General features: G+C 54.2%; 7 protein-coding genes across 7 annotated transcripts; 2 read left to right on the top strand and 5 right to left on the bottom strand.

Moving 5' to 3' along the window:
* Positions 1-1889: 1889 nt before the first annotated feature.
* On the top strand, positions 1890-3497 carry K437DRAFT_223871 (uncharacterized protein; the record flags this gene model as incomplete). The annotated part of the gene is made up of 5 exons (XM_013387951.1): positions 1890-2201; positions 2273-2378; positions 2449-2687; positions 2750-2780; positions 2848-3497. The coding sequence occupies 5 exons, from the start codon at positions 1890-1892 to the stop codon at positions 3495-3497; spliced, it is 1338 nt and encodes a 445-aa protein (XP_013243405.1).
* Positions 3498-4367: 870 nt separating this feature from the next.
* On the bottom strand, positions 4368-5245 carry K437DRAFT_112681 (uncharacterized protein). Its single transcript, XM_013387950.1, has one exon. It carries the CDS (start codon positions 4958-4960, stop codon positions 4505-4507), a length of 456 nt encoding a protein of 151 aa, XP_013243404.1. The 5' UTR covers positions 4961-5245; the 3' UTR covers positions 4368-4504.
* Positions 5094-6223, bottom strand: K437DRAFT_256382 (uncharacterized protein). The gene has a single exon (XM_013387949.1). The coding sequence runs from the start codon at positions 6171-6173 to the stop codon at positions 5535-5537; it is 639 nt and encodes a 212-aa protein (XP_013243403.1). The 5' UTR covers positions 6174-6223; the 3' UTR covers positions 5094-5534.
* Positions 6224-6810: 587 nt separating this feature from the next.
* Positions 6811-8952, top strand: K437DRAFT_268267 (uncharacterized protein; the record flags this gene model as incomplete). The annotated part of the gene is made up of 4 exons (XM_013387948.1): positions 6811-7197; positions 7272-7782; positions 7854-8380; positions 8455-8952. 4 exons carry the CDS (start codon positions 6811-6813, stop codon positions 8950-8952), a joined length of 1923 nt encoding a protein of 640 aa, XP_013243402.1.
* Positions 8749-10544, bottom strand: K437DRAFT_112611 (Lipoyl synthase). The gene is made up of 3 exons (XM_013387947.1): positions 9966-10544; positions 9205-9888; positions 8749-9138 (listed from the first exon to the last, which is right to left on the bottom strand). The coding sequence occupies exons 1-3, from the start codon at positions 10401-10403 to the stop codon at positions 9058-9060; spliced, it is 1203 nt and encodes a 400-aa protein (XP_013243401.1). The 5' UTR covers positions 10404-10544; the 3' UTR covers positions 8749-9057.
* Positions 10545-10984: 440 nt separating this feature from the next.
* On the bottom strand, positions 10985-12915 carry K437DRAFT_256378 (homocitrate synthase). Its single transcript, XM_013387946.1, has 3 exons — positions 12472-12915; positions 11574-12394; positions 10985-11499 (listed from the first exon to the last, which is right to left on the bottom strand). The coding sequence occupies exons 1-3, from the start codon at positions 12734-12736 to the stop codon at positions 11149-11151; spliced, it is 1437 nt and encodes a 478-aa protein (XP_013243400.1). The 5' UTR covers positions 12737-12915; the 3' UTR covers positions 10985-11148.
* Positions 12916-13491: 576 nt separating this feature from the next.
* K437DRAFT_274066 (uncharacterized protein) lies at positions 13492-15395 on the bottom strand. Its single transcript, XM_013387945.1, has 2 exons — positions 14816-15395; positions 13492-14716 (listed from the first exon to the last, which is right to left on the bottom strand). Exons 1-2 carry the CDS (start codon positions 14985-14987, stop codon positions 13647-13649), a joined length of 1242 nt encoding a protein of 413 aa, XP_013243399.1. The 5' UTR covers positions 14988-15395; the 3' UTR covers positions 13492-13646.
* Between the last annotated feature and the right edge of the window lie 1632 nt (positions 15396-17027).

Here is a 17027-nt window from a genome sequence, read left to right as displayed (position 1 = left end):
TTGTCCGGCTCACCTCACATAGCCGCGAAAGGAAAGACACACACCACCTACGCCTACACAGGCACACGACTGCCACTTGCACGGCCGACGTCTCTCGCCCGAAGCATGGCATAGCACAGCCTGTGGGCTTTGGCGGACGCCTTGGTGAACCATCACGGAGAGACTTGACCTTGACGTTTCTTGAGTGCTTGACCCAATTCCACTCTGCCTCGATCGAAAAAGAGTCCTACCAATGACTAGGTAATGGCCTCCAGCATCCTCCGCCTAGACAGCTCTTCTCGTTGTTTGAAGCGAGTAAGATGGTTGCGAATGACGCCCAGTATACCATACGGCCGATCAGCAGCATGGCCCACGCTGGTATGTCGCAACCACCACCAGATGCGCTGTTGGAGAGGCAAGAGGACTTCAGCTTAGGAGCCAGTCATAGCACCTCCTTGTCGCCGATCTTGTCTCCTCACTACAATAGGCAAGGCTCGCTGTCACCCCGTACGCCTGCTCAGGATAGTGGCGCTGGCGGCGGTATCTTTCGACGGCGGCAGCCTTCGTCCGCTCAGAATCGCAGGACCCTGCTCTCTGACCTCGATGGCGTGGCACCACCGAAAGGCGTTGTACCGCCCCGTTCAGATCCTCAAGTGAGCACAATCCATCAAAAGCGAAAGAGCGTTGCGGGTCTCGCGGGCGACAACGGCGGTCTGGTAGGCGCCTTTGCTTCCAGAGCCCGACGATTGCGCGAAAGCTCAGTCCCCAACCTCGGCTTCTTGTTCAACAACGGCTCAGCATCCACCGGGCAAGAAAGTGTCAATGCCAAGAGGGAGTCTCCACGATCAGTGTCGCATGCTTCTCAGGTCTCTGGCACGCGCTCTGGAAGCAAGCTGAACAGCTCAATGAGAGCGATCTCTTTCGGAAACCTCCGCAATGCTGCTATGTTCGGGCTCAATGGATCCAAGGACAAGTCCTCGAACTTGGGCGGGATATCACCATCTCTCGAGGCCAAGAAGACCCTCCCACGCTTGCTCGCGCCATTTCAGATCGAGCGGCGCAAGGATGGCAGCCAAAATAGCTCGCCAGATCCGACGGAGGACATTGTATCCTGGATGGAGAAAGCTCCCGTGGAGAAGGATCCGGACGAGGTACCGATCAGGATCATCCGAGCAGGCAACATCATGCTCGAGTCCATTCCAGCGGGAGACTCCCACGCGTCCATCCAAGTCACTCAGACCCGGACCCTGCCAAGCGAACTAGACGGGAGTACTTCGGCGAACAAATATCCCTTTCAACCCAAATACACAGACGATGCAGCAATTAGCACAGCTGCTTGGAGCTTGCCAGCCCTCAACGAGCCTCTTCAGGACCATTCCCAACCTACAGCGGCCCCGCCCCCGAATATAAAACAAGAAAGGCCGGGGTCTATGCCTCGACCTTATAGTATCGGTCATGTTCCGGTTGCGCACAACACGAGCCTAGACACTGGTCGCTCGGAATGTGCTCCGGGCCGCCCATTGTCACTGCCACCGTCAACCTTCCAAAATGCTCCCATCAGCGGTGCGCTGACGTCTACTGCCAGTACCGGCGCGCTCTTATCGACTTCAAGTGCCTCTCAAGCGCTGTCTGATCTCGCAGCAAGTCTTCGATGGACGAGCAAGTTCCCCGAAGGCGCCCACATGACAAGGGCTCGCAGCGGCGCTTTGTCGCGACGGCTTAGTGGCATTTGCCCTATGGACGACGCAGCTGCTGAGAGGTACAACAGCCCCCTAGCTGAAAAAGAGCTGGGCGGCGGCAGATATGACGGCTCTTTGGACACCGATTACCATGCCAAGGGAGACTTGGGGCGTCGCATCAGCGGGATTCATACACTCGACTATGGGCATTCAGCAGGAAGCAACGGCCCCATGTCTGGCAGACCCGTCAGCACAGCTTCCCGACTGAGTCGACGCTTGACACAACGCATCAGCCAACGCTTCAGCTCTGGCCGGCGGACGCGTTACGGTGTGCCGATTGCCGAGACCCGGGAAGGACTGCGCTTTCTTGCGAAGAGCCGCCATGAGATAGAGGCTGAGAATGCGGGCACGCTGTACGACATTGGCGACAGGAATGTCGCATTTGTTGATCCTGGCGCCGGGTTCAGCAGCTCCCACGTGCCAGAGGGCCGACGCGCACAGTGGAACACGTTCAAAATCATCCTTGTCATTAGCATCTTGACGGTGAGAAAACACGGCTACCATGACGCTTTGCTCGCGCGAGCCTGACAAACACAACCTTTCCGTCTTCGCAGGTGCTTATTTACGGTCTGACCTTTCTCATCGGCATACTTTTGACATGGGCGCGCACATGGAGTCGTGCAGACGTCAATGTAGTCGCAGACACGGACATCCTGATCTGTGAGTGAACCTCTTTTCATTCGTTCTGTCACAACCCTCAGGAGCTGAATCAACACGCCGTGCGTTGCAGTCATCACGCTTGCATCCTTCCTCTGCGTCTTCACCGCTGTCATTGGTCTCAGCGGAGTACTCCTCAATTCCAGACCCATTCTTGCCATTTACACCTTCCTACTTTGGCCGGCGCTCATCAGCATCCTTATTGTCGGTTACACCGCCTACAAGCGCGCAAATCTAAGGCTCGATCGCAAGCTCAACATGGCATGGAGTCGATACTTCGATGACCTCTCCCGCCTGCGGCTTCAGAACAACGTGAGTATTGCGACTTATAACTTGATACAGTAAGGGTTTCCTGAAATTTTGCTACACACCAGCTACATTGCTGTGGTTATTACTCTCCTTTACGTGAGCTGCTATCAGAAGATCGCCTTCGTTGAGGCGCATCTGACCGCTGTCCAATTTTTTTTTACAGATCAAGCGACATTCTCCCGTCGCTGCTACCCGCGAACGTCTCTCCCAGGCTGCAAGGGTAAACTCTATCGATATGAGATGGCGGCGCTCAGCATCACCTACAAAGTCACGTTCTCTATCGTCTTCGTTCATCTCATCAACATTGTCTGCGCGTTACTTTGCTCCAATCATGTCAACCTGACTTTTGGAAAGGGTCTGACGCCGAGGCAGTACCGTCTCGACATGACGCATGTCCGTCGCAATGCTTTCAACATCATGAAGGTGTTGACCGACTCTGCTGAGCAACGAGGAATCACTCTTAAACCCGAGTCCTCGACACAAAGCTTTACTCGTCAGCTTTCAGTTGCTGACATTGCCGACGGTAATCGGCCGTCTTTTGAAGAAGTTCCGCTTGGGCGGTCCACTCCGACAGTACCAGATATCGACTATGTGGCAACGCCGCCAGCTTACAGCCACAGCCTGGATGCGTCTTATGATCATTTGGCATCAGGTGATCCATCTCCGAGTCCCCATCACTCCATCAGGATGGTTGGAGGTCAAGGAGAGGCGACTGGTAGCCTCGGTAGCAACGTCCGGGGTCTTGGGCTGTCAATGAGCGTGTCCCAAAATGCAGCGGCACTACTCCGTGAACGGCAGCTTGCGCAGTATTAGAATACAACCTATAGAAATTGCTATCCAAGGATATCATGAGTTCGCCTCAGCACTGGGCCAGTAGAGTTTGAGCGAATTCGGATGGATTAGACAAATGACGCCTGAATTCTGCGCCTTCACAGACGTGTCCGTGCGCGCCTCCCTGTGCCAAACTCGCACTCTGCACAACGAAGTTAACTAACGAATTGGGTGCCTACAAGCTGTCAGGGTATTCGTGGGCCTCGCTTGATTTCGTGAAGCCAACAAAAGCGAAGACGCCTATCGGGCGCAAAGCGGCTGTGCTTGGCTGCGGTCAAGAGTTGCTGAGTCTTTGATTTCGCAAAGTTGCCGACCACGACGACAGACCTGGGACCTAGTAGCAGAGACAGGACGCTGGGCGCAAGCATGCCAACGGCGAGAGGAGTCGTTCGAGAATCTGCCCTCCTACTCTGATTGTCTTGTCAACATTGCTGCGCCAGCCCTCGGTGAGCGCCGGTTCAATGGTGGTGAGGAGCCTGAGGTTATGAACGGAAACTGAATTTGAAGATGGCTCGGCACCATCTGGATTATCCTTGCCTCGAGAAAGCTGCAGAGATTCGGGGTTGTCTGCATACCCATCGGCAGCGGCGGTCCTGTAGCCTCCGGCATGGTCATGAAAAATCGATCTTGCATTTTCTGCAGCGTGGTTTCCTGCGACAAAGTCTCCTTCCCGCCGCTTCGTACAGATCGAGAAAGGCAGAGACGGCAGGGGCATAGTCGAGCGAGAATCCCCATGGACCCGGCTTAAACCTCCAGCTGCGGCGCAGCTTACCAGACTGCTGCTCGTACAACTCCCTTCAGGATGAATCTGACCACTGCTTGCGCTATCAAGCGCCTAGTTCCTGTCTTCCTTCTCCTCTCGCAGAACTGCAGTCGCTCTGCAAAAGCAGAGATAGTCATAAAGCTTCACGTGGTGATGGTCTTCACATCACGTCCTGGCCGTGGCCTCTTGTCACACAACACGAGGAGCTTGGTCTTGATCTGCTGCATCAGCTCTGCAGCCTTTTTGAAGGGAGTGACAATTTCACGGCATCTTCTTCGACTGAGTCGGGAGCACTAAGGGCGCTTTGGTAACATCTCTCCTTCCTGGTCTGCGGACGTGTCGATGTTGCCGTCAACCTTGAAGCACAAATGCTTGACTGCAACTTTGAAAGCGTTGAGTCCTTTCCGTCAAGAGCGGCTTCAATATCTTGCCAGTCCCAAAGCTGAAACGCGCCTTCGACACCATGGTCGGTCACGGGCGTATGTTTGGAATCAGTGTCTTCGGACGCATAGAATGCGCTCTCGAGACTTGCAATCTGTGAGAGCAAATAGTAGCTGATGCCTGCGGCTGCTTGACGCAATTCTGGAATGAAAGGCTTGATGTCCTCGCTGGCCTTGGGCAGTTCTGCGCGTTGGATGGCTTCCACATATGAGGCCAAATTCTGAGCCTGATCATACAACATTTTGTCCGAATGTGGTACATGCAATAGGCAGGCGCGGACACCGGTTAGCGCAGCCAATGTCGCTACTCATGCACTGAATTCATGTTCCAGACTTCAATGACCGAGAATCTCGCCACACCCCCGCCGAGGAAATACGTGATGTCGCCTCGATATTGTTTGACAAGGGTGAAACAGGAGGCATAGACTGCTCTGAGAGCCATATTTCACCATGTTTCTATCTCGGATGGCTTCTGCTTACTAGCTGCAAACAACGCTGTGACCGCAAAGTGATGAACATAGTGCGTGGGCGAAACGCTTGAACCCTTTGTAGCGGGCCGGAAGCCACCATGCTGCTCGTCAAAGTCGCCAAGGCGTCGCACAACTGCTCAACGAACGACGCCGAGTGAGTGAATGATTTTCAATGCCTGATTGCGTTCTGTGCGGTTACTGGCGTCGCGCTGTATAGGGATGTTGCACACCCCATCTACGACTTCTTCCGGCGAGGCTACCCATAGCTGCTCAAAATTGCGGAGCCGCTGAGAGAAGGCTTCACGGGGAAAGGTGCAAGCAAAGACCATGCCGCCCGTTTGATGCGTCAGGAAAGCGGTGAGTGGCCAGCCGCTGCGGTCCACCATGGCGACGCAGGCAGCCATGAGTTTGGCATCAACATCAGGCCGCTCCTCCCGTTAGAGTTTGATCGAGACAACGCCGGCGTTGCTAAGCTGCTGCGCAATACCCTCATCTTGGAAGCTGCCGTTCTGTATGACATGGCAAGCAGCGTAGCCAGACGAAATAAAGATGAGATTGTGTTTCGCTCGAGCTTTTGCAATTGCTTCGTCGTCCCACTCGTGCCAATCGACGACATCGTTCTGGTGAGCCGACGTACAGCGAGGTGGATGCGGCTGGGCGACTTGCGCCACCACCGACTGAAGCAGGCCACATGCGTACTGACACAGATGGATGGATGAATTGGTGTGGCCATTGAAGGAGTCAAAACGTCAACGTTCGTCCAAAGCTGCACTCGACGAGGGTATGTCGTTGGGGGTGATCGGAGCGGATGTGCTAACAAGGAAAAGGCGCGAACCAGGGAAAGCTTGGCAGACTGAGGTATTGTCATGTTTGCTACTATTCTAGCTGATGCCTTCATTTTGCCAGCAGCACGATTGTTCTGGTCGCTGGCAAGCCAATAACTGTAGTGTCGCTCCGAGGGAAAAGCCCTCTTGTATGTGCGCATTTCTCATTCTGACAGCCATGAATTGTGCCATATGACGATGTAACGCGCCGCCACATACGTTATATAATGTCCAGCACAAAGTACCGCCGCTCAGCTAAACGCCATCGACGCCCAATACTTTGGCATTCGGCTCTTTTCGTTTAGGGAAGGTATGCTGCTTCAGGATCTGCACCCTGCGCGCAAGATGAGTACAAGCGCCGGTAATCACGAATCCGAAGCTCAGACTAGGGCCCAGGGATGCTGAAATTTGCGGCACACTGCACGTTGCCCACCAACATGAGCATGGTTTGCATATCGTTGAGAGTCAAGAAGCGGCGGGGAGAGATGAGCCAAGAGAGGTGTGAACCATGGGCGTCAAGAACCAGCCTGATACATATCGAGGTCGCGTAGAAGCTCTATGAGTCACAGCCACCACTACCCAGGTATAGGGTTGTGTCAGTGCACGAACAAGTGGCACGACTTGCGTTTCAAGTTCTGGAACCGCCCGACAACCATCCACACATTCGGCGATTGCGAAGCGTTCTTCTCACACTCTCTAGCATCAGCAGCGGCACTCAAGTTTCGTTTTGAGAGCTCAGCTCCTCACAGCACACACCCGAAGCCATCTCGAGGTAGCGTAGAACATCTTCTGATCAACATGGCAGAGAAGAAGGCCGCCGCGGGCCCCACCGAGGGCAAGCTCAGGGTTGTTCCTGGTGCACCCTCTACCTCTGCTTCCTCTACCGCGGCCGAAAAGAAGCGTAGCAAGAAGCAGGGGCAGCAGCAGCCAGCAATTGAGAACAAAAAACAAGCAGCACTTATTGAAGCTCTACCAAATAATGTAAAGCAGGTCAAAAGCGAGAGGCTCAAAGCGGAACTTCAAACCCTCGGCGAGCAGGCAGAAAAGCATGCCGCCGTTGCTGCCTTCGAGGCTGTGAACGACAAGAACAATGCCGGCGAGCATATGGACGGGTCCACATTAATTCCCCGAAATTCAATTGCTGCACTGATCAACAAACGTCTAAAAGCAGTCAATAAAAAGCTGGTGAGTCGCAGCACTGATTCACTGTCTCTTCTCAGTATTTTTCAATTGCTCGGCTCAAACTTACAATGCAACAGCAACGTGTCACTTCGTACGAATCGCAAGCTCCAGAATCGCTCAATGCAGACCAAAAAAGGATTATCCAGTCCAAGCATTCCCTTCTCGCAGTCCAGAGCGAGCTGCAAGAAATTCTGCACGGTCTCGAGGCGGTTGAAAAGGAGGATGCCATCGCCATTGAATCAGAAATCAAGGAGAGGACCGTGGTACTACGAGCAACGGCAGAGAAGGAGGCCTCAGAGCAGACTATCACCCTTTTGCAGTTCCTCCATCTCTTTGCTCTCTTCAATCCTCATCTGGTTCCTGGCATAGACACATTGGCCCCGCAGAACTCCCTTCCTCGCGTGTTGCAGGAGCAGAGCACAGGCGCGGAAGCAGCCGCGCTTGGATTCATCTTTGAGCAGCTCGCCCTCGGGCCGCTCGAACAGAGTACAGCTGCCAAAATTTTGGGTCTAAATGACGGAGCACTCGACATTGTCCGCAAACTGAGAGATGCTCGTGAGAGCAGCGAGGTGATTCAGGGCGTTGGATGTGAGTGGCAGCTTCGATTGTCTCCCCCAAGAAAAAAACTTTTGTGCTGAATTCTAGTTTCTCGTTCGAAGACGATCGCGTCCGTGAAATGATCCACCAACTCGCAGCAACCCCCGCGGACTTGCAAAGCCACGCGGCACCTGCATTTGGTGGCGAAGCTCTACCGGAAGCCGTACCTGCTAAAGAAGGCGATGCCGAAGCGCCAGTAGCAGCAGAAGGAGAAGCGGCGTCGAGCGCGCCAATCAACACAGGAGCGATGACCTTTGGCTCCATCGACATCAGCACTGCCCCCGGAGGTGGCATCAAGTTCATGCAGGATAGCGAAATTGAGCCCATAGCCGACAACACGCAGGATTCCTCGCCCACCAGTGCATTGCGGCTGGGTCAACCGGAAGAAGTTGAAGCGACTGAGCCAGAGGGTGAAACTGTCGAAGGACTTGAAGCGGGAAAAGAAGCTGTGCAAGGTGCTGTGTCTGAGCAAACCGGCGGAGGTGGAAAGCTCTCTGGGTCGATAGTGTCGGTCGTTGCGGATCAAGGCGGGAGTGTCAAGGGCGAGGTCGCTAAACCGATCACAACAACCGAAGTGGGAGCTCTGAGCGTGAGTTGTCAATTTTATGTTTTGCACGGTCTTTTAGTTCATGGGCTGATGTTCTTTTAATGGCCGTCGAGCAGAGCAACCTTGGTGATCTTTCCTTGAGCGCTCCGGTTGACTGGGCCGAAGACTTCAACGAGCAGCCTGAGGCACCCAGTGTACCACCTGCGGATGCCGATGCGCAAGAACAGCAGATGCCTATTCGAGCTGCCAATGGTTATCAGGGCGATCAGCTGCGCAAGCCAAGGCAGCCGCAACCGCCCAAGAAGCCACAGCCTCAAGTGGATGAAGATGGTTTCACACTTCTCACATCCAAGAGATTGGCGCAGCAAGATCGTGGACGCGGCCGTGGAAGGGGCAGGATCAGCTACGCAGGTCGAGGCTCCGGGTGCGTAGGCGATGTGAATAGCACAGGCCGACCGCATCGGAGCGGAGACAAGGAGAAGGTGGCGAATCTGGGGCAGGGCCAGACTCGAGAGAGAGGAAGCGCTTCAAGGGGAACACAGCCCACGAGGGGGAGAGGAAAGCCCCGCCAGCTCAGAGAGGGCGGAGACACTACGCCCAAAAGATCCGAGTAGGTGGAAGCGTGTCAAGGTGCGCAAAAACTGCCAACATCATGTTGTACTATGAGCAACGATCTGTGCAAGGTTGGCTTGTCCAGGTATGCAATACGAGTGGGTGCATCATGCATCAAGAGTCAGGTCTGCCCTCACTTCTGGAAGCGGCAGGGTTGTTCCTCTTCGTTGTTCGATGACGTTTTTGATCTATGTGCCCATGAAAGCAGTCAAAACCATGCCCATCCAAAAGGTCGCACTGATAAGACAACTCACAAAGAATTCACCGGCTTTGTAGCTGCTGCGAACGAGCGGTCCACTCGCAACATACAAAAAGCCCAGGCTCTCAGCTTGGTGTTGCCACTGAGCGAACTTTTCGGGTGGTACATATTCAGATACCTTCATATGCCGCTTTGTGGGCCGCATGTACTGCCCAAATGTGACCACGTCGACGTTTACTGCGCGGAGATCTTTGAGAGTTTGCTCGACCTCTGCGTCGGTCTCTCCACAGCCAAGCATGATACTGGTCTTGGTGATAAGGCCTGGTTTGGCTTCTTTTGCACGCCGCAGGACTTCTAAGCTTTGCCTGTAGTTTGCACGTCGGTCCCTGACCATCGGTGTCGTCCGTTCGACAGTCTCTACATTGTGAGCAAAAACGTCCAGACCGCTCGTTGCCACACGGTCGACATCGACGTGTTTTCCGCTAAAGTCTGGCACCAGCGCCTCGACCAAAATCTTTGGTGCTTTCAGCTTGATCTTGGAGATGGTGGCGGCAATATGTGCGGACCCTCCATCAACAAGATCGTCCCGGTCTACTGACGTGAGCACAATGTATCCCAGCCCCCATCGTGAAATAGCCTCGGCGGTGTTCTCGGGTTCGTGCACATCAAGTGGTGCTGGTGTGCGCGATGTCTTCACTGCACAGAATCGACAGCCTCTAGTGCAGGTGTCGCCCATGAGCTGTAGCACAGATGTGGTTACACGGCTTGTCAGCGATGCACATGGGTTAGGATGAGTGGCGGTCGTAGATAACTCGCCATGATTGTTGCTGTCGCTGCCTCTTTGCCACCCTCGCCACCCCAGCATTCACCAATGTTCGGACAACGCGCCTCCTCACAAACCGTGCTCAATCCTAGCCCCCGCAAATCTTTCTTGATTCGCTTGAAGCTCTCGCCTGTCGGAATTGACGTCTTAAGGTACGAGGGCAGCCGGGTGTCGGAGACCCGGCCGAGCTGCACTGATCTAGATGCATGCGCGAAGCCATCGATGTCTGCAGCATCCTTGGCCAAAGCTTCGCGGAAGGCCTTGACACGCTCTGATGGCGCTCCTTTTGACGAGCCGGCTTCATGCGACGGGACAGCATCTGCGGAAAGCGGTGATGAGGTGGCGGCGGTCGCCAATGCGCGGGGGTTTGCTACTCTCGCACCGAGTCTCAACCCCGAACGAGTGAGGACTCTGCCCAACATAACTTCCATGGTGGTCGCAATTCTGTTCGAAAGTGCTATAATATCCAGATGCTCAGGCAAGGAATGCTTTGCATAACCCAGTAGTGGCAGCGGTTGCAAAGTACATTCAATCGCTTAAGTGCTGTCAACTCTTGCTTGCTTGAGCTCTCGTGACCTAATGAGAAGCAAAACATACTTTGGAGAGGATGTGGATTTCGGCAAAAAGTCTTTGGAACCAAAAACGTTGGGGCTCTGCAAGTCTCTGAAATGAAAAGTTCCGCCGCTGTCGATGTGGAATCAGGGGAATTTTGCCATTTCTCACACCGAGCCGTCAATCGCGCAACTGACCAGATTTTCCCAGTCACTGGAATAGGTCCGCTGTTGCGGCATGCAGCATGTGCACATGCTTACGCGGTCAAACCTCTAATGAACTGGCTGGAAGAAAAGCTGGGAAGTCTAGAATTGGGAATTGAGAAAGGTAAGCGGACGAGAGCCAGAGAGACTGCGAGAAGGGAAGAGAGCCCTAGAGTATGTCACAGGATGTTGCGCGATGCGTCTTGTGACTCGCTTTTTCAACATTGTTAACAACTCGAGCGGATCGGAAGACCAAATTGGAAAGGACAGCCACGTTCGATCCAGCCACAGCTGGCCGGGTTTGAGAACGGAATATTACAGTGTTGTGAGCGAATCGATCATCATGTAGAACAATAGCTGGACCGGTGGTGGCGGCGAGCCACAATAATTGGTTCGCGGGGTTTGAGGAGATTCAAAGTAATTACGCGGTAGTGGACTGAGCGGTCTTGTGCTGATCAAGCAGCTTGTTAAAGACGGCCGGGTGTGACACGTCGTGACCGCCCTGCAGACCGCGATGGTAGACTCGCAGGATCGTGTCGACATCTTCCATAGTCTGGTCACGCACGTCTGCCATGGCCTTGACCTTGGCAGTCGCGTCCTTGATTTGCTCATCAGTCATGTTCAGCTCAAGCTGTTCCACTCGGCTCTTGACAGCATTCCAGCCAGTCAACCGGCTACCGATCGAAAGGTATCGACTCATACCAAAGTCCTCCGGACGAAGAATTTCATACGTTGACGGGTTCGCGAGGATGGCCTTGGCGTGAATGCCAGCCTGCGAAGGATAGTGTGCAAATAGAGCGTGAAGTGAGCAAGGACAGAGGACAGAGTGCGGCTTGGAGAACTTACCTTGTGTGTGAATGCACAAAAACCTGTCACATAGTTGTTGAATGGGACCTGAATCTGAACCGCATCTGCAACAAGATTCTCCACCTCACGTAGCGCCTTGAGGTTGTACTTGGACATGACAAACTCCCTGTCGGCAGTGTACATCCTCGCGATGAAACCACCCAGGGAAGGAATTCCGTTCCTCTCGCCGATGCCCAGCACAGATGTGTCGACGTGCGTTGCACCGGCTTCGAGGGCAGTGTACGCGTTGGCGATTGCACAGCCAGTGTCGTTGTGGAAGTGGCACTCAATATCGCAGCTGACGACACTGCGGAGAGTGCGGACGAGATCGTAGACTTGTCTCGGGTTGGCAACACCGACGGTGTCAGCAATACCGACGCGGTTGACCCCGACCTTGTCGACAGCCTGGTAAATGCTGAGTAGATCGACCAAGTCCGAACGGAAGGAGTCCTCGGTGGAGAAACGAATGTCAATGCCGTGCGACTTGACAAATTCGATGACTTCGATGGCAGTCTTGGTGATGTACGTCATATCCTTTCCATGCGAGAACTCGCGAAGAAATTTGGAGGTTCCCATAACCACATCGACACCGTCCACACCGGTCTCAACGGCAATGCGGGCATCGTCCATGTGGCAACGGATGTGGGTCAAGACTTTGGCCTTGAGCCCCAGTTTACAGATGGCCTCGCAGTCCTTGCGCGATTGCTCGGACGCAGCGGGAGACGTAAGCTCAATGCAGTCGACGCCGAATTCATCAAGCGCCTTGGCGATCTTGATTTTGGTCTCCGTGTCAAAGAAGGCGTTTGCGAATTGTTCGCCCTCTGCGGCAGTGCACGTGCAGAGTGAGCTATCAGCATTGCCTCTCAGGAGATTACTGCAGCGGACCACGGTTACTCACCTCGAAGAGTGCTCTCAATGATCTTGAAGTTGCTGACGTTTGAGAGCAGGTCTTCTGCACGAGACCTGAAGGGTTGGTTGTTGTAGCTGTCGCTCACCTGTGCTCGGCCATTTTCGTTGCTATTTGCGCTGCCGTTTGCACCGCTATTCGAGGTAGCAGAGCGGGTCGCTGGTGTCTCGACAGCGACATGACCGTTGACTTGGCCATTAGCGCCGCTGATTTGCTGGACGCCGCCAGAGCTCTCGGCTGAGTGAGTGGGACACATGGCTGATGGATGGAACTGAAGGGTTGCAGACCGTTTTCCTGGCAACACAACAACAGCACCAGAATTCAAAAAAGAGTGGACGAGCAGCGGGATCGGGTCGTGGCTATAGCGTACCAAGGTATGCAGCAACTGTTGAGGAGGTGCTGACGAAGTGAGTTGGGTTGGTCTGCTCCGGGAGGGGATGGCTGAGGACTGGTCTCTGGGGACAAGGGAAGGTGTCGGGAAAGTGGAAAGGCAGAGATACTGAGGGTGTGCGAGGAGTGGGTCGACCGTCGGAGGGAACAGTGGGAAATGGGAAGCCCAGCGAGAGTCGAGGAGTTTTTTTTTCGAAATACAATATATCATGACTCGTCACTCGTGCGGCTGATTGCGGGAGAGGGAAGAGCGGCGGAAGCAGGCGGAAAAAGAAACGCCGTGAGCGGAGCCGAGCTGATAGTGGCCCAGTTCAACATGACACGCAGGCACTGGGCCAGTGATGCGAACAGTTCGCTAGGCAGAGGGAAAAAGAAAACGGAAAGGCGACTCACCGGAATCGCGCTCTTCACATCAACCCCCCTTTTTTCCAGTCCCCATGTGCCTCTCTCTACCTCTAACACGTCATGGTTACATGCCCATCCGGCATCTCTATCACGGCATATCATCCCCTCTTGCTTTTTTACATTCAGAGTCTCGGTACCTGAAACGGTCCAATGGGCTTCTTCTTCATGTCTGTCACTCTTATGAGCTTGACGCACGCCTCCTTCATGTGCGTGGAGATCGAACATAAGATGAAATTGGGTGCACAGGTGCATAAATACAATAATAATAATCAGTTTGAACAGAGCAGGATGCGGTGCAGTCCTTGTGGTCCAAAAGGGAATGTGAGATCCCAGATTCTATTCGTGTTCGAATGAACGCATCTTAGGCCGGTTCACGAATTGGTAAGATGAAGCGGTTGACTGGTTGCGCTCCCATCCGATGGCGTGTCCGTTCCGTCCGCAGCTGATACACCTCCCTTGTTGACGCTGCCTTCAGCAAAGGCGATTGTCGAGTCTGCGCTCTGCGGCCGGCCTTGGGCCTGGAGATAGCCACGCGGTTGTATCAACTGTGGTGCGCTGGACTGTGTCGCGCTTGAAGGAGGCGAGCTCGGCGCGCTCACAGCTGCGGCTGCGGTTACTTCTCTCGCACGAGCCTCTCGCATCTCGGGAGGGTCGAGATGCGAGTAGTCTGGCGCAAAGTACATTTGAGCGGGCGTCCAGACAGGAGAACACGCTGCGACTGAGCTGCTGGCGTGCCCAAGACTGTGCACAACTTCGGCCCGTGGGCTCTCGGACGTCTGATGGCTGAAAGAAACTCCTGACGCACTGTTGTGGATGCCTTCGGAATGGTCGTAGCCCACTGTGCCTAGTTGTTCCGCCACTCCCTCCTCCGGGAACACATCGGGCAGTGTGGCCTGAGGAAGCGCAGGCCCACCTCGCATATGCGCATCCCGCTGGGAACGGCTGTTGGACGATGGATAAAAGGTAGGCCAGGCTCCTCTTGCAGAATGCTGCAAGTCTCTCCTTTTATCGTACTTTGGCAGAGTTCCACAGCAGAGAAAGTTCGCCGAACCCATCCTGTCTTTCCGATGCTTCATAATGATGCCTGCAGCGATCAAAAGAGCAAGCAGCGCCAGACCTCCAACAACTCCGCCCACCACGCCGCCGATTAGGGCTGCATTAGTGGAAGCGCTTTTGCTTGATGATAGACTTGGGCTTTCAGAAGAATTGACGACGACGACAGTTTGTGTGAGGGTGACCGGAACAACTTGACCATTGCTCGTAACGGAAGAAGTGAAGAGGGAGATTGAGGGCGTACTAGGCGCCGAGGTTGCTGAGGTCTGAGTCGTTATCGAGGAGCTTCGCGAAGCCAAGGTGATGGTGGATGTAGAGGTAATGCTGCTGGTACTGGTACTGTCACCGCCACCACTGTTGCCGGAAGATGAGCTGCTGGAATTTGAACCTGGCGCATTAGAAAATGGTAAGAAATGTTTCCACGTGGAGGAAAGTTGGTCAGATGTTACACCTTCGGCTTTCACCACTATAGGTAACATGTGCTCACCAGTCGAAGCACTGCTTGTCGACGTCTCTCCGCCACCTGAATCAAAAATGCCTTCAATGATGGACCTCAGAGCTTGGCGCTCGGGTAGATGCTCGACCATGCTTTTAGATGTTATACCAGCTCGAAGCGAAACTGTAGGACAGAGAGCAGTGAGGGCGCAAAGGGATGCCATGCGTCAAGATATGCGAGGAATGTCAAGCTGTTGTCTTGATGATGACGAGCTGTGTGTTACAGCAGTCATCGGCCATCCGTCATAGGAAATATGTAATATGTAGTCGGTCCGGAGGGAAGTGAGAAGTGGTGGAACCTCTCGAAGCCATGAACGCGACGGGCCCGTGCAACAACGAAAAGCAAAGCGGACGCCCGTTCATTCCAAATTTGATGGTACATCTGTGACAAAAGTTGATCGGTGTTGGTTCGTCTTTTGTTGTCTCGTGGTGTGGCTGCTGGCTCTAACATTCACACAGACTCTCCAGATTCCAGAGGCCGGTCCGGCGGTTTCGATGTCGACCGGGTGGCTGTCACAGTTGACGCACACTGCTGCAGTGGTGCACAGTGCACTACATATCGCGGGTTGGCCCACTCTCAGTTTGATTCAAAGACTTTCATCAAAACCGAAGCTACGCTAATGGGCTGATTCGCATTCAATATTGATTGACAGGTCAGCGTAGTGGGCTATGGCGGCGCCTGCCGGCCATGGGCGAAGCCGTGAATATATGACGAAACTCATTTGGCTAGTGATAGAGTCTGTACGTAACGCGTTCTGACGTGACGACCGCTTTCACCGGAATGTTGCACCGGTTCCGCTCAGCTTCAGCCTCACGCCTCACCACCGCTTAAGTTCATTCTCATTATCATCATATCATCCTCATTCTGCGCCGGACCGACGTCTCTTTGGTACTTGCTTACATACACTAGAGCTGATCGCTGATAGTGTTGCAGCCACCCATCCATTTCAACGGTCGGGAATGCGCCCCTGCACATCGCGATCAGATTTACTCGTACATCCTTTCTCAATGCCGTGTGCACGTGTGTGCGTACCATCCAGGCATCAGCGCATCAGCTTTCTGCCGGAAATGGTGTTGTTGTCACGCGCAGGTCAAAGGGCGAGGGCGAACAGGGTCCAAGCATTTCCACTGACTACAGACTCACCAGAGCCTTGATGCTCGCATCTTCTAGGATCGCATCATATCCAATTCCCGCCATCCCCTCGTCGAAATAATCGTCATCCTTGCTATCCTCTCTTGAATAGATTGATCACCCCTTCGCTGTCAATGATAGTAGCAAGGTCAGGCCGCTCGCATCAAGCCTGGCACTAGTTGCTATTTCCTTGCTGAGCAGAGACAAGCTGAGATAAAGACCTTACGTTGTACATCATCCATCAGACTTCGGCGCGCTGATCCATTCAACTACCGGCGACACCACGCTTGCAGCCCTATCAAGGCCCTCTTCACGGAGCCATGGGTCGCAAAGCAGCAGCTGGCGCTGCGCGGCTACAACCCGCCTCCAGTACGAGTGGTCTCAGTTCATTCTTCCTCAAGAGCGCCATCGAAAACTGCCCACAGCAGCCACCGACACAGTCACCTATTCGTTATGAGGACTTTTTCGACAGCAGACCAGCGAGAGCATCCGCTTCATACATGAATCATCGCGTCCAAGATTCCACGAGCAGCTCCGAATTCAGCCTCTCTGTTGCTATGGCGCCACCGCTCTTGCCGCATCCATTCATGGACTCTTTGACGCTCCCCGCAGACCACCGTCATGGACAGCAGCAGCAAAGGGCTGAAAGTCCGCGGCATCGTCAAATGCTGCCTCCGAGACCAAGGTCTGCCCAGGATAACCATTTGCATGGCTCTTGCGACCCGCCACATGCGTCCCTGTCACCAAGGGCCAAGCAGCAGACACTTGGTTCCGATGTAAAGTCTCCCAGAAAGCAGGTTCGGAGGTCTGTCTCGTTCCAAGAACCTGTTGGTGAACGACCCAGGGAAAAGCGTCCGTCCCAACATGCCGAGGCAGGGATCTTGGTGAATCTCTCTCCGGCTTCGCTCTCCACCCGGTCGGTGACGGATGCAAATGCGACGACCCAAAATCATGCACGACGTCCAAGGTCACCCGCGGCAGTTCCTGTCAAGTCTTCCCGCATCGACCGGGACGAGGAATTGATCCCACCGATACTCACCACCACTCCACACATCGCGAGCGCCAATGCGAC

Source organism: Tilletiaria anomala, assembly GCF_000711695.1.
Source record: "Tilletiaria anomala UBC 951 chromosome Unknown K437scaffold_38, whole genome shotgun sequence".
Taxonomy (NCBI): domain Eukaryota; kingdom Fungi; phylum Basidiomycota; class Exobasidiomycetes; order Georgefischeriales; family Tilletiariaceae; genus Tilletiaria; species Tilletiaria anomala.
This window is presented reverse-complemented; position numbering and strand designations above follow the sequence as displayed.